Source organism: Capra hircus, chromosome 2 (assembly GCF_001704415.2).
Source record: "Capra hircus breed San Clemente chromosome 2, ASM170441v1, whole genome shotgun sequence".
Lineage (NCBI taxonomy): Eukaryota > Metazoa > Chordata > Mammalia > Artiodactyla > Bovidae > Capra > Capra hircus.
Genome location: NC_030809.1, coordinates 56,476,410 through 56,492,840, shown reverse-complemented (window position 1 = coordinate 56,492,840; position 16,431 = coordinate 56,476,410). Strand labels below are relative to the sequence as shown.

Below are 16,431 nucleotides of genomic sequence, written 5' to 3'. Positions count from 1 at the left end.
TTTACATACTTGTCTTTTTAGTTAATAATAATTGTAAATAAGCATGACACTTGATCATGCCACAAGTGTGGAACCTTGTTTTCTATCTAAACACTAACGAATGCTAACTAATCTTTGTGGGGTTTTATAAATATTCATTTGTATAAGGGAAGAAGAGACACAGGAAGATTGTGAATATAAATGAAATTTTGATAGTTTTCAATGCAGTGCAAATACTCTTAGGTCTGCCACATGGAAAATGCACTTTGTTCTTCAAAGGCATAGCTCTCTTTGCCCTGCTTATTTCTGTTTTTCTCCTGTTTGCTGCTTGCTTCTTAATTAGAGTGCTCTTTGTCAGCCCACACAAAGATAGGCTGTGAGTTACTTTTATACTTGGATATAAAAGGAGGGTTGCTTGTGAGCCCAGTGATATCATTTTAGACCATTCATTGGCATTTACCGGAATAATACGAGCCACTGAGATAAGAAGTTATTTGCTGCCAGTGCTGTCTGTAGCAGTCATACTTGCTCTATTCGCATTAACCCAAAACTCATATTTCATTTTTAGAGACTTGAAGAATAAGGATACCTTGTTTTTTTTTCCCTTTTTTGGCATTGATATACTGAATTGAATGATTTGCCTTGTTCCCTTATTTTGTCTTCAGTTTTAAAAAAAAAAGTACCTCAACAGAAAAATAGTATCTCTGATTTCTCTATAAATTGCTCCTTAGTTGCTATTTTCTGATTTTCTGTCACAACATATTTTAGTCTTGGTTCCATATTGGTGAGGAAATCTCATCTCAGGTGTTGTCAGGAAATCTCTTGGCCCAGGGAATACTGAGTAGAGCTTGAGAGAACACTGACCCTGGCATCAGGCAGTCTGGGCCTGAGCCCTTTTTCTGCCACTTGCCAGCACTATTCCCTTGCTCAAGTTCCTTTGAATAATAATAGGACAATAACCCTTTAAAGCACTTATTTCAGTCGAAGGAGAGTAGGTGCTACATATTAGCTGTTTTGCTATAAATAATACATAATTCTAATTATTTTTTCTTCATGGGTCATTAGATCTCTTTGATATAATTGTGACTTCTTCATTTAAGTGTAAGTAAAATTACTTCAAATTATTCTCCTCATTGAGAAATTTTGAAAATGGTATGTTAAGAGAGTTTATCACTTGACTGATCAAGAGCAAAAATGCAGTGTTTGGAGCTGCCATTTTGAGGTTATATTTTGTAAGTGAAATGTCTATACTCTTTTTTTTTTTTTTTAGAGTAAAATTTGTAGTTTATTCTTGTCTACTGAAATTATGGTATGAGAATCTCCTGCATTTATATAGAAATTTGGAAATATGGACAGGAAATAACAGAGCTGTTACTCGCATGAAGGATTTTCTCTGATCCTCTGATCCTGTCAGTTGGATTAGTTCTGTCTCTATATATAGTAACAGTTGTCCCTTGGTGTCCTTGGAGATTGGTTCCAGGATTCCTCCTTGTCCCACTGCAGATACTAAAATTCAAGGATGCCCAGTCCCTTATAGTCAGCCCTTTGTATCCATATATGTGGAACCCATGGATATGGAAGGCCAACTATATATTAATAAAAGTGTCTGAATAAGTCATTGGAAAGCTTAGGAACATGTGGCCTCATACTCAGCCCATAATTTTATTTTACACATGCGTATGAATGTTAAATAAACTCAGCAGTAAGAGAAAGAGAATATCTTTGCTCACATACATGGTGTAATGGTTTATATTTCTACCCTCGTCAGCAAGTGATTAATTTACATTTGCTGGAAACTTAAAGTTTTTCCTCAGCTACACTATATAGCAGGCTTGTATTTTTTAACCTGATCTTAAAGATATTTATGAAAGAAGGCTGAAAATGTATTTTCATTTAGAGGCTATAAAAGGCCAAGTTGGAAGTAAACTTTTAAAACAAAATTGGAGGTGGAGTGATGATGGTTTATTTAACAGATGGAGAAGAGTATCTGTTCCACAGCAACAGATACTGTAGTGAGCTAGAAATAAGAGAGCAGCTTACATCAAACCAAACGTGGTAGCAACAGAAGGATGGATTTTCAGTTACCTGCTTTTTTCATTAAAGCCTTTCCAAAAGGGTGAATTTGTTCTCTGTATGAAGACAGAGACTAATGATTAAAAAAAAAGGGGGGGGGGGCTAAACCACAGTTTTTGTGGTTGGTAATAGAATTGGAAATAAAATACTTGGAGTAAACTGTCATGACAGTGTTATCAGTCTTCCCTCCCTCTCTCATCATCTCCTTTCCTGTCCCTGCTCCTACCCTTCCATGTTTCCTCCCTTCTTTCCAGTATTTAGCAGAGAATCTTTATGGGTTAAAACTGGGTTGCTGGTTAGTCTCTTAGTTGATTTGTATCCTTTGGATAACAGTCTGTGTGTAAGGATTCACATTATCATGGTCTGCTTGTACACAGTTGGGAATGTATCCCAGCTACATTACTAATTCATGTGCTGTATGGCCTTAAGCCAAGGCCTTTAACCTCAGTGGTAGTAATAAATACCAGTTTATCTATAATATTTTACAAACCAGCCCATCAGAGATGTTTGAAACAATTATAATTTTTTTAATATTTATTTTTTCAAAGTCATGCACTATATAAATACAAAGTAATATGTAATTCTCATAATTGCTACTTGTACAGAATCAGGGTATTTGGGAGACACTAAAGTCAGACAATTCAGCTTTTAAATAGGCTCAAAATAAATAGGAGAATGATAGGACTGAAGAGAGGAATGTCATGTTTTAGGCTTGTAAAATTGATAGAATCTATAACTGCTTCTAGCTTTTTTGGGAAAATGTATAATTTTGATATGCCAAGCATGCCTGTGTTAAATGAACTCATGTGAACTGTAACATTTTTGTTCCACTCTTGTCATAACTTTGTACAAATAAACTAAGAAGGTTGTCTGGTTCTGGCAGGTTCTGAGGAAAGATATTTGATAAGGAAAATGTAGTAGTACTGGAAAGTCTGCAATATGAAAGAACTTAACATTTAATGTCTAAATTTTTAGTGGCTGCCTGCCCAAGTGAAGTTTCTTTTTAGTAGGGGGAGGCATACATGAAACAGTCCTTGATATATATGGACCACTGTTCTGCTGTATAAGCTGTTTTCTTTGTACTGAAGAATGATTCATCAAAGAACAGGTTCCATGCCTCTGGCAGTTACTGTTAGTTAATTCACTGTTTTGTGAACCCTGGCCTTCTTGACAGGTATTTTAAGATTTACATAACACAGGTATCCATTGGGAAATTAGAATGAGGCTTGATCAATGGTTAGCACACCTGCATCCTTCACAGCAGTTGGCTTAGAGTTGGATGAGTCATCTTTTTTTTAAATTTTATTTATTTTTAATTTTACTTTATTTTACAATGCTATACTGGTTTTGCCATACATCAACATGAATCTGCCACGGGTGCACACGTGTTCTCCATCCTGAACCCCCCTCCCCCCTCCCTCTCCATACCATCTCTCTGGGTCATCCCAGTGCACCAGCCCCAAGCATCCTATATCCTGCATCGAACCTGGACTGGCGATTCATTTCTTATATGATATTATACATGTTTCAATGCCATTCTCCCAAATCATCCCACCCTCTCCCTCTCCCACAGAGTCCAAAAGACGGTTCTATAGATCTGTGTCTCTTTTGCTGTCTCGCATACGGGGTTATCGTTATCATCTTTCTAAATTCCATATACATGCGTTAGTATACTGTATTGGTGTTTTTCTTTCTGGCTCCAGTTTCATCCACCTCATTAGAACGGATTCAAATGTATTCTTTTTAATGGCTGAGTAATACTCCATTGTGTATGTACCACAGCTTTCATCTTACAGGATGTCCTCCTCCTCTGGTTTGGTTTGTCATAGTAGCCTTTCTAGAGTATGTCCGTTTGAGGAGAATTCATGGAATGCTTTTAACAGACCACAAAGTGGACTGTCCCTAAGGGAAATAACACTCCATCTGCTGTCTCAATACTGTTAAGCTGTTCCATTTTCTTTCTTGGCATTCTACTCATACCTCATTTATAGAAACCTTAAAAATATAGGTGGTTGGTTATTTGCTAGAGTAAAGAAGTGTTTGTACTCCAGTTTTAATTGGTGTTCACTGAACCTCCTAGTGTTTTTCTCTCTTGGAGTGAATGGCACTTGTTTTGTATTTCCCTCTGAGCTGAAACATGCTTGTGAATCAAGTGTTGGTAGCATACCCTCAAGAAATTGATTATACTCTAAAATCAGCCTTTCTTGGGCCTTATTAATAAGCAGTTTTCAGGAATTCCCCGGTGGTCCAGTGGTTAGGACTCTGCATTTCCACTGCAGAGGACAAGGGTTCAATTCCTGGTCAGAAAACTAAGATCCCGCAAGCCATGCAGCACAGCCAGATTTAAAAATAAATTTCTTTTAGCACTTTGGAAATATTAAATAAGTGAATAAGTGGTACCTATTACATAAATAAAATATCTTCAAACTTGCTTGGTCTAAATTCAGAATTTTAAAAGGATGTGGTTCATGCAAACAGCCACGAAATACATCAAGGGTTTATTGCTTAGGATAATAAATGTTAAAGCATAAGAATAGTGGGTAGTTAGCATATCACTGGTATGCTCATTGGAATTCTGGATTACTCTTGAGTAGTGGGGGAGATGAGAAACAAATACACTATATGTGATAGTGCCACGGTGAGGCAGATATATGGAAAGAGATGACTTCTGATTTAAGAGATTGGCATGGGTCTTACAGAGAAAGGGTTAAGAATAACACTGCAGTGAAAAATGGGTGGAGAGAAGATGCTTTCAGGAAATTAGTACATATAGCAATACTGTAGTTTAGTAGGAGCAGAGGTATCTAACTGATTACGATTACTCCTTGGCTCATGCTGTCACAAAGCCCTGCGTGGGTAACCGGCAACAAGCTACATGGGTAGTAGATGCTAGATGGGATGCTTGGGGAAGGGGCTTTCACGCTAGCCCTTGAAGAAAGGGAAGGATTTGATTAGAAATCTCGATGTTCCAATGAAGGGGGCATAGGCATAAGACAGAAACAAAGGTAGTAAAACAGACTAGTTTTACTCTGTTGAGTTTGAAAGAGACAAAGCCAGCTACATTGAAGAATCTTGAATGCAAGGCTAATGAATTTAAATTATCAGGAATGATTTGGGAACTTCTTTTAATACTCCCTTGCTGAGAAACATTTAATGATCACAGCAGTGTTTTGAGAAGATAATTAGACATATGTGTGAAAGTTTTGGAGGGCGAAAGAAGGACTAGAAGCAGAGGCACCAGTTGAAGTGAAATCGCTCAGTCGTGTCCGACTCTTTGTGACCCCATGGACTGTACCCTACCAGGCTTCTCCATCCATGGGATTTTCCAGGCAATAGTACTGGAGGGGGTTGCCATTTCCTTCTCCAGGGGATCTTCCGGACCCAGGGATCGAACCCAGGTTTCCCGCATTGTAGACAGATGCTTTACCATCTGAGCCACTAGGGAAGTCCAAATAAATGTACTGATATTTAAGAAGTAGAAGTCAAGGAGGTAGAAGAATCAATAATGATTACAATTTAATCAAAATGGTGGTAGCAATTTGAGTATTTGCCTTGGGAGAGAATATTAATTTAGTCGGTCAACGCTTTAAATTGAAATACAATTGACTTTAGCATTGGGTAAGTTTAACTCGCACAGTGTGTTGATTTGAGTCAAATGAGTACTTACGTGTAATAGGCACTGGGCTATAATGAGGAAGGGAAAATACAGGGTCTCTGCCCAGATGGACCTTTTGTTTAGTGAGGGAGACAAGAAGCCTCTGTGTGTGAGAGAGAGAGAGAAAGTACTCTGAAGAGAGAAGTGAGGTAAGGGATAGGAGTGATGAAAAAGAGGGCAGTGTTTTAGGGTGGGTGGAGATACCATTTGAGTAGAAACCTGAGTTATAAGTGAGGAGTGGAGCCTTCTCACCACCTGGGGAAGGGGTGTCCCCGACGGCAGCACCGCACGTGTAGGCCTGAGCACCCCTAGGACCAGCAAGGCCACCGGCTGGCTGGAGACAGCTGCAAGGCGCAGCGCTGTAGGGAGCGAGGTGCACAGTGTAACCAGGGAGTAGGGCATTTAGTGTCCTGAGAGCCATGCTAGAGAGTTTGGATTTTATTCTCGGTTTGATAGAAAGTCACTGGGAGTGCCATGTGTGCTTTCAAAAGATCCCTGTGGCAGCCAAGTTGAACACGTGGAAACAGTTAGGAGGCAGTCCTCCAGGTGAGAGAAGGTGGTGACTCAGAGCCTAGGGTGATAGTAATGGAGGTGGTGGGAGTCCAGATATAGTTTGGAGGTGGAGCAAAATTATTTGAGCTAGGTATGGGTTATGTGAAGTGGAATCCAGGAATACCCACAGAGTTTATGTGGTTGGTTTGTGGAAGTTAGAGAAAGCTAGTTCTGCCTCTTGTGCAGACCCCTCAGCACATTTGTTTGAGGAGGGCTCCCTTCCTCCCATAGACATACCTGGGCACTGGGCCCCACAGCTGGGGGAGAAGAGCACGGGCTGAGTACCCCTGCTAGGCCAGGTGTGCTTGTGGAAGGCTCAGTGCATGCTATCCAGTGCAGCAGCCCTGAATCATGACTGGTTTTGGCCTGAGCAACTAGGTGAATCGTAGTGTCATCTAAGGGACTCGGGAAGAGAAGCTGACTTGAGGTGAGGGAAGGTGGTGGAAATCAAGTTCTATCTTGAGCTGATGTCTGAGATGCGTATTAAACATCCTAGAGGCAATGTCAAGTAGACAGATGGATATGGACTTGTGGAGGCCAGGTAAGGAGTCATCAGGGATGCAGACAGGTTTGTTGTTTTTGAGTTTGAAATGACAGCATGACAAGCAAGTGGAGCTCTAGAATTCAGGTTTGAGAACAAAGATTAAAGATGCAGACTGGGAAGTCATTCTGCCCAGAGGGATATATGAAACACATTTGAGGGAAATTACAGTGAAAAACAAGAAGGTGGAGACCACTTCTGGAGTGTTACCAGGCAGTGAAAAGTGGGAAATGACTGCAGAGCGGCCAGCATGGGGGAGAACCTGGTAATCAGCCTGATGGAAGACAAGGAGTGAGGGCGGGGCATGTTGAGAGATCAGAAAGAATCCAGGCTGAGGGAGGCTGCTAAAGCTTGAGAGTACTACTAAGAGGGAATAGTGGGTGTGAAGGTAATTTGCAGGGAATTAAAAATATACTTTCAGAAAATATGCACTGAGAGGAGGTAACAGTGGCATTGTGTATTGGTTTTTCAAAATAGGATGGTTGTGTCTGATTAAGGCAAAGATAAGGAAACCAGTGAAGGAGGGACAGAAGAGAGCATAGTTACTCTAAGCCAATATTTTGCACAACAGAGGAAGGAGAGGTGAAAATTTATCGTCTTTAATAAAGTTGTGGCTAGGGTCATCTGTTATGGGGTCACCATTGATATTAAAGATCTGAAGAAAGTACAAAAGGGAACCAATAAGGGGGAAGAAATGGTCAACAGCGATAAAAGACTGGTTGGAAATGATGGAGAATCATTTGTAATAGTCCATCATGTTTTTCTGTGGGCCCAAGAGCACGAGGGAATTGAAAATTACAAATTGATCCAATTAAGAAAGAAGGGCACCTGGAACAGTGGTTCATAACCCATAGGAGTGCATATCAGAATCACCTGGAAACTTTTTTCAAATTATATCTAATTGAGGTGTGGGAATAGCAAGATTGCAATAGGAGGAGAGATGCTTACATATACTTTCAAAACCTTCTGGGTGATTGTGTTAAACTCCTATCCTCTCTCCATCCCCTCTCACACACACACATTTGAAAACCATTCTGGACTTGAAAGTAGGTTGACATAGTGCAAGCTGGGTAGGAGTAGTAAAGAGTAGCTGGAAGGGAAGCAAATAGACTGAAAGAGTTAAGAGTAAGGTTTTCTGGAGTGATCTTAATAACAGTAACTACTGGTAAAATTTGGTGGTGCAGAGGTTAAAGTGTCTGCCTGCAATGTGGGAGACCTGGGTTCGATCCCTGGGTCGGGAAGATCCCCTGGAGAAGGAAATGGCAACCCACTCCAGTATTCTTGCCTGGAGAATCCCATGGACAGAGGAGCATAGTGGGCTACAGTCCACGGGTCACAAAGAGTCGGACACGATTAAGCGACTTCACTTTCACTAGTAAAATTTATAGGTGGGGTGTGCTTAGCTGGTTAAGTTCCTGTTCTGCAGAACTTTACAGAGCTTTTCATATGCACATGAATCTCTAAGAAGGAATTTAGTATTTTAAGAAAATAGCTAACCATGGAACCCTTTTTTTCATGGTACCTTTGGACTAGTTTCTATTAGAAAACATTTTGAAAATGCTGAATTAGAGAAGTCCTGCGATAGTTGTTCCAGTTTAAGAGTTCACAGGTTGTGGGAAAGGGAAGCTGTAGTGGAAAGGTGGCCTGTCCAGGTTAAAATCTAGAAAACACAGCTCCCAGGGTATGGGATCACTGAGTTACTTCCCATTCCAACAGGTCAACTGTTTTCTACCATTGAGTCCAGTGTCAGTTGGATCATCTGTATGAATGTTGAAGTTGAAAGTAAGACAAAAGTGGGAATTTATGAACTATTTACAAACAGTGTATGTCAGTAGTTAGGTTTCTCAAAAACAGTGTTGGATAAAGTCTTTATGAAAGAGACCAAAATCCAATGGCCTTTTAGGTTAACTAGCCTTTCCCTTAATTAATGACAAGAAAGTGGTTATTAAAAGAAGATACACTTTGATGTCTAGAAGCACTCCATGTCAGTGACTTAGTATTCTGGGAATTTATCCACTTTTTGGGCTGAGGCAGAGTCACAGGCTTTGGGAATGCCACCCTGCCCCCATTTGTACTGCCTGGGCATTGAACTGAATACTACCTTTCCAGGGAAGTGCTTTTCTTACAGTTTGAGATGATTAATACCAAATGTTGTCTCTGAAGATTTCCAAAGAAACCAGTGATTGGTGAGGACACGGATTGTTGGCAGCAATTAGACATTTATATAGCATGAGTTAGTTTTTAGCAATGATGTGATAGGAATTTTATGAGTATACAAGTCAGCTCCCAGCACTGAGATATACTAAATGAAAAAGGTTCCAGTTTTCAGTTGTCCCAACTGTGTTTTCCAGGTCACAAGTTTCCATTCTTTTGTGCCAATGATAGCATTCCATTCTTTCCCTCATGTATCTTTAATGTTGGATTTCCCCCCATAATCCTCTATGAAAAAAGAAAAATAACACACATATGCCTCCTTTTTGCTTACAGCAGTATCCTTGTGATAAATTTGTGTGTGTGACCCCACTGAAGTGTTCAAAGCACGTGGAAATCACTTACTGGTGACAGTTGTGCATTCTACGTATTGATTTTTCTCTGGATGCCTGAACTCTCTTTTCTTCACAGGTAAAGTCAGTGATAAACCTTTTGTTTGCTGCATATACTGGAGATGTGTCTGCACTTCGAAGGTATGTCGACAGAATAGCATATGGTTTACAGATGTTTATGAAATTGCTTCTTGGGAGAGGGCCATTTTGAAGCTAAGTGAAGTTTCACTTACATTTCCCTTTAATAAAAATAATCCAAAGTTATATTAAGTTTCCTCTTCCAGTGCCTTAGTCTTGCTGTAGTCTGTCTTTTTCCACTTCCTACAAAAGCCCAGTCCTCTGTTTTCCCAAGTGGTAACTGTTCACCCAATCTGGCCAATTGGTATTAGTGTTTTACTGGAATTGGACAGTGCCTTCTCAATCTCCATCTACCCACACTCTCCATCTTTGGAGGTGAGGGAGGTGGGCAAATAGGAACACTTGATGATCTGCAGATCCCCAGGCTGGAAAGGTCACAGAGGACTGTAAACCTGAGATGGCCAGTGTTTCCTCTTACCCAAAAGGAGCAAAAGCTAGAGCGGTGAAGTGGCATTTGCCTAAGGCATCATGTACTAGTTGAACAGGGTCTCCATTAGTGAGCCTAGTGAAGGATGACACCTTTCTCACAGGACCTTCGGTTGAACTGATGGGAGGAAATGCTACAGAGGCGAATTAATATAACGAACAGCTATGCTTACGAATTTTCAGGTTTGCTTTGTCAGCCATGGACATGGAACAGCGAGACTATGATTCTAGAACGGCACTCCACGTAGCTGCTGCAGAGGGTAATATATGAACCACTTTTTTTTTTTTTTTTTCCCCAAACGTAATTTCTACTTAACACTAAAACCTGCTTGTTTTACTTTGGCTGTAGGTCATGTTGAAGTTGTTAAATTTCTGCTGGAAGCCTGCAAAGTAAATCCTTTCCCCAAGGACAGGTGAGCCCTCGTGTTACTTTCTAACATTGGCAGGCCAGGCTTTTTATCATACAGGGCTATAATAGTTAAATGATGGGTGTATTAAATCCACATTGTGTATGTTGGAGATGAACTTGCTTTGAAGCCTTATAAAGGCAACAAACAAAACCTTGTTTTTATTCAGTAGATCATTCTTTCTCCTAGATCCTCTTGTTTACCTAAGGGAGTTCTCTTAGAATTATCATGGTTAGTCTGTCAGTGAGTATATTGTGTGAGAAAACAAGTCTTGGTGTTTGTTAAAATAGGAATTTTGTTCTCGTGAGGCTTTTGACTACCCCAGGCAGACAAGATAAACATTGCGGGATATATTAAAATGTGTAAGGAAATTACTGTTTCAGAACTCTATTGGAGTTTGTTGAAATTCCTGGATTTGGTTGGAGTCAGTTTTAGAAAGTTTCTTGGAAGCTGAATTTTAACCATTGCTTTGGGGAAGAGATGAGATTTGAGGGCACAGAAAGAAGAGAGGGGCAGTCTATCTGGAGTGGAGAGATTAGCCTGGGTATGTTCTGTTCCTCTCTTCTTCTTCCTGGTCCACATAGCAACTTGACATTCATCCTGCAACAAGTCCTGTTCCCAAGCTGGATGGTCAGGAGAGGGTTAAGAATGCAGCTGAGGTATATACACACGCCTGAAGTAAATCCTGCACTAATGCACTGGCATGTTATATAACGAGTTGCATAACTGGGTGAGTCAGTGAGTGAGGAGGGGAAAGGCTTAGAAGAATGGAAAAAAATATTTGGTGGGAGAGGTTTGATACATGTGATTAGGTGTTTGGATTAGATCTTTGAGGACTATATGAAGTAACTTTGTGGAGCAAGTTGATTACTTTCAAGCTATTAGATCTTTCTGTTTCAGTAAGGTTTTACTATTTTTCAAATCAGTGGTTTGGGTTTTATTAGCTCAGCGTGCAGGAAATGCAGGCAAGTTATGACATCAGTGTCTGAGAACTGTTAGCAATTTGGTAAGTGTGGTAATGCTCTGATTACCTAAAGTCATGATCTTTATTGGTAATATTCTAAAACCTCATGTTCGGGAGACAGTTCTCCCATTTATCCCCAAATGTAATGTCCACACAAGCTCTTTCTTCAGAGCGAGGAACTGAAGAGGGTGTTTTCTCCTTGCCCCCAGTATTTATAATCCCAAGTAAAACACTGTTTAACATAGGCTCAGGCTAGAAATATTTACTATGCTTTGCATGTTTAAGAATCAAAATGTTTTGTTTTGGTTTTTGCCCTAAATCAACCTCTAGGAATGTGAAAGTAGAAGCACCCATCTGAGAGGCAAAAGTTAGCTCAGTAATGAACGTGGTAACTGGTTATTCAACGTTTTGAGAATGTAAGCTAGATGAACACATCTTTGTTTCTCTATTTCATAGAATCAGTATCACCTCAAATTGGTAAAACAGGCTTAAGCAAATTCAGTGTATAGAGTTGATATTTTGCATTATTTCATCGGAAACAAGAGTCATTAAAAAAAAAAGAGGTAATAGTTTTCCAAGGAAGACAGGTAATTATATACTGTAAATGACTGAAGTTACCCCATCACCCTGTTTCAGGTCACTGACTCCCTAATTTAATGAGGGCTAACGTAGAAGTAAAAGGCAACTTAATTCAGCAGTTTTTTGAGAAGCACGTTTGTGTTAAATGTTACTTACATATAAAAGGTTACTTACCTGATTTTAAAAGTTAAGAACAGGCTCTCAAACTATTCAAAAATATTTTTAAATGAGATTACTTAAAAAACTTTTAGTTCCACATTGGGACCCCACTGAGAAGGTAAAAGGTTAAGAACAAAGAAAGAAGGAAAAGCAGAAGCTTGTGAGAGTGGCATGTGAAAAAATGGAATCAGAGAGCCTACCAGCCACGGAGAAGTGAAGTGACATAATAGTAGGGAGAGGATGGAAGAGAAACTTAGTATGTTTGTGAGGAACTAGGGAGGTAGTTATCATGCTCCGTCATTTACTTGGGTTGTCAGTTATGCAGGGTTGACTGCTCTTCCAAAAGGCAAATTGGCTGATGGACCACTGCTGGCAGCCCTTCGCTCCTCTTCAGTAGTCTTCATCTGCAGGACGCTGAAGAGCACAGCCCAGAGCACACTTCCTGTGGAAAGAGGAGCTCTTCTGGTTGTGGAGTGGGTCCAGTTGAGTCCCTAAAGTCCCATCCTTACCAGAGATGATGAAAATGTCAGCTCCTCTGAGGCCAGTCTTGTTCCTCCAATGTATATTTGAGCTCTAATCAGACTATGGTTATTTCCAGACTTTGTGGAGATTCACTGTGATTTTACATTGACAGGAACACAAATTTTCTATCAAAGGCTAGGGTGATGGATTTACACAGCTGAGTAGGCTTTTCATGAAGGTAAAATTCAGGAATAGTAGAGGAATCTCTCCTACCTGTCAACACTAGAATTTCCCCTCCATAAACACTTAGTATGAACAAAACCCTTTTGCAGAAGATGGTTTTTCTCTTCCTCCCCATATCCCAACTTGCTCTGAGATCACTTTTTGGATTATAAATCTCTTTCTGCATTTTTTTCAATATTACTTGTAATACTGTGTAAATAGCTAAATTTGAATGGCCCTTTAACCTGCATTTAAAATCTAAGATTATCATCTTTGTACAGAAATTCTCTAATGACCCTGTCTGTGCTGTGCTACTTGTTTAGGTGGAATAACACTCCCATGGACGAAGCACTGCACTTTGGGCACCATGACGTATTTAAAATCCTGCAGGAATACCAAGTCCAGTACACGCCTCAAGGAGATTCCGACAACGGAAAGGAGAATCAAACGGTCCATAAGAATCTCGATGGACTGTTATAATAGTCTTAAGCCCAAGATTTAAATCACTTACCTATGTAATTGTGGAAAATGATTATGAAGAACGTGTGTATTCCTATCTGGTAGTGATGTATATTTTACAACATTGGTCATTTCAGTGTTACTGGAGTTTCTTCATTGTGCACACAGGACAAATCTGATCTCTTTGGGAAAAAATAGAAATAAAACAATCTCCCTCCATAATGTGAGCAATATTTACCTCGTGCATTGTATAATTTGATGTAAAAGATACATTTACCAATGCTCGCTTTACTGTGTGGTCTTCATGATTTTTGTGTATTTTGTGAATTTTACAGTTTATGGTGATGATCTGCTGATATGCATTTATAAATTAAACTCTATTGTACAGTCTGTCCAAATGGGTCAAGGCTATCTTTAGGCAAGACAGTGTAATTTTCATGACTTCAAATACAGATTTAGTTTGAGTGAACAACTATATGTACTTATGGTTATGTGTTTAAAATGTCTCCCATCACCCTAGCTTCATGATGTGACTCTAAAAATTATAATAGTTAACAACTGTTAGTAGGATAGCCCAATTCTAATTAGACTTTATCAGGGAATCTGTTTAAGGTATGTTTGGTGACCAAAACGTTATGTGTGAATGTAGTTAAAATATTTTGGAAAGAATCTCCTTTTTCTATATCCCCTTAGACCAGCTTCTTTTCCCAGACATTTAGCTCTTTGCCTCTTTCCTTTAGCTGGGAAAGTGGGTGCTGGCATACTATGCAGTTTTCATTTTTCCACAATAAAACAGAAAATGCCTCCTGTATCTGGCATCCAAGCTGTAACTATGCCATTTGTCTACAGGAGATGAACCAGAGACAGATTAGTAAGCTAAATACAAATTATTCCAATTCGTCAGCCAATAAAAGGAAGGAATGTGCTCCGACAGCTCTTTAAGAAGATATTTTTCAGCTTTCAGGATAAATTCAGACATGCTCTAAGCTACCAAAGTTATTATGAAGGTATGGGAACTGCTACAAATAACATTTGTTTTAAAACCTGTCATTAAAAGTCTGCATCACGGTATCTATTCTGTTTAGGGGATCAGTAGATTGTTCCCATTTCCTCCTGACTTTCTACTGTATATTTTTGGTGGACTTTACAGTTTAATAATAAGAAAAGGCTATTTCATTTTAAATCAAAATCCATTATTTGTCTTGGGGAGGAATTGCACATATACATTATCCTGTCATACCTCAGAGGTATAAAAGGGTATGTTAATGAGGATTTCTGAAATTACACACACACACACACACACACACACAAATGGACTTCTCTGAAGCTGTATTTAGTGAAATGAGCAGAATCCTCAGCTACATGGATGCTGGCTGTTATGTTAATATAACAAATTCCTTTTTCTTCCCCTTTCTGTCAGCACACACTGCTGCTTCCAGGCTTTATCATGCCCAGTGGCTCCTATCCCACTCCAGCAGCCTCCAAGTGTTTCAATTACTGCTCCCAGTCTAAAGCAGTAACTTCTGCTATTATCCCTTATTGCCTAGGCAGCACCTCGGTAGGTGGAACATGGCGGGTGTTCCTTAACGGAGCTGCATCAGGCACGAAGCCATTCTCAAGTTTGAGCTTCTGTGTGGAGTATGGTGGGTGGGCGTTCCTGCCCCATGGGTCTATCAGACATGTAGACAGGTAGTATTTGTAAAATGCTGCAGAGGAACAGCATTATTCCCAAAGATATCATGGGGTAGACACTCTGTAATTGAAATTATTTGAAATAATTGCTCCAACAGCAGCCTGCTCTGTGTGATTTAAATGAAACATTAAGATAGTTCAGTTACATGACTTGAAGACTGCCAATGATTTTGAGAACTTTTGTTCTGTTACTTGGGAACAAAGCGTTTTCCTCTTTTCTCAGATCAAAACTATTTTGTGCAATCTTTGTTGTTTAGTTAAATGTGCCCTTATTTACACATGATGTTATTTATGACTGTAGGCTGGGTCTTGCTCTGGCTATTTGCTATTGGCTGGTAATAATAATGAACACATTTGACTTAAATGCTTTTAATTGTACTGTTAACTGCTGCCATCACTATGCTCCAAAGATCTTTTTATTCTGGCTTTAGGATCACATGTGCTTTTTCGGTACCACAGAGCTCTATATGGTGGTGTTTCTTTAAAGCTTTGTATACACTGTTGTTTTTGCTGGTCTCTGTTCTAATCTCATATCTGAGTGTAATGTGCTGTACCCCACTGCTGCCCATCCTGCCCTTCAGCTGCAGAACTGGATCAGCTATTGACCATTTGATGCTCTTATCTGCCTGGCAGGAACTGAATGACCTGATGCTGGATTTAGATTCTTTCTGGGGATTGTACAGCTATGAATGTATTTGCTTCCAGAACCTCCCAAAGTGAATCTAATCTTAAAACTATAAGTTGTAAGTATTCTGAAATTGAAAAATATTTATTTTAATTGAAATCAGGTAGTGTTGCTTTTTACAGCTTAATAAATACATGTATCAAAAAAAAACAAAAATGATTCTTTAAAAAAAAAGGTTTTCTCTTACATCACTGGGTTGGGAACTCCACTGAACATAGGAACTACGTCTAGGCATTTTTCATGCCTCCTATGGACCCAGGTACCATGCCATAGTAGTGACTGCAGAAACTACTGCAGTAGGGTTACTGCAACGACTAGGATGAAAATTCTGTAAGCAGTTCATCCCTGAAGGTGAGAAGACGCACAGGCATGTTTCTAGTCCTCTTAGAAGCTAACACTATCCTTTCACAGGAGGTGCTCAGTAAATATTTGCTACACTGAAATCTTTCACTAGGAGGGTTTGAACCTCTTTCAATGAAAAGAGGGTATTTTCACAAATGTCTAGATGTCTGTTGGGGGAACTGAACTCAGTGCTGCCACACTGGGGTCTAAGCAGGACCAGCTAGTAGTGGCAGCCCCCACCTGGTCCATGCATGTATGGAATGGCATTCACTCCCAGAGCCAGAAAACCCTGGTTCAGGGTCACATGGTCTTCTAACCACAAAGAAGGTACATAAATACCACAAATGCCATGGCTGTCCATTTTCAACAAAGTTGTTTGTCACAAAGTAATCTGCTTTGCTGTAGCAGTCAAACAGTTTGTCTATATTACTGACATTTTACAACTGGAAGAGACATCCAAAATCTCCACTCACCCTTTCTTGGATGAATGCCATTACTTTGAAATTATGTATATTTTTGTATAACCTTTAAATTATTCATAGCTTTTGGCTAT

At 39.6% G+C, this 16,431-nt stretch overlaps 1 protein-coding gene across 3 annotated transcripts in view; it reads left to right on the top strand.

The window, feature by feature from the left end:
• The window catches only part of GLS (glutaminase), a 90,145-nt gene extending 74,462 nt beyond the window's left edge, over window positions 1-15,683 (top strand). For all 3 annotated transcript variants that reach the window (XM_018061557.1, XM_018061570.1, XM_018061577.1), the window contains 4 exons: window positions 9,423-9,484; window positions 10,091-10,167; window positions 10,257-10,320; window positions 13,024-15,683. In XM_018061557.1, the coding sequence (XP_017917046.1) occupies window positions 9,423-9,484; window positions 10,091-10,167; window positions 10,257-10,320; window positions 13,024-13,180 (360 nt within the window). In that variant the 3' untranslated portion in view covers window positions 13,181-15,683. The remainder of the gene's footprint in view (window positions 1-9,422; window positions 9,485-10,090; window positions 10,168-10,256; window positions 10,321-13,023) is intronic.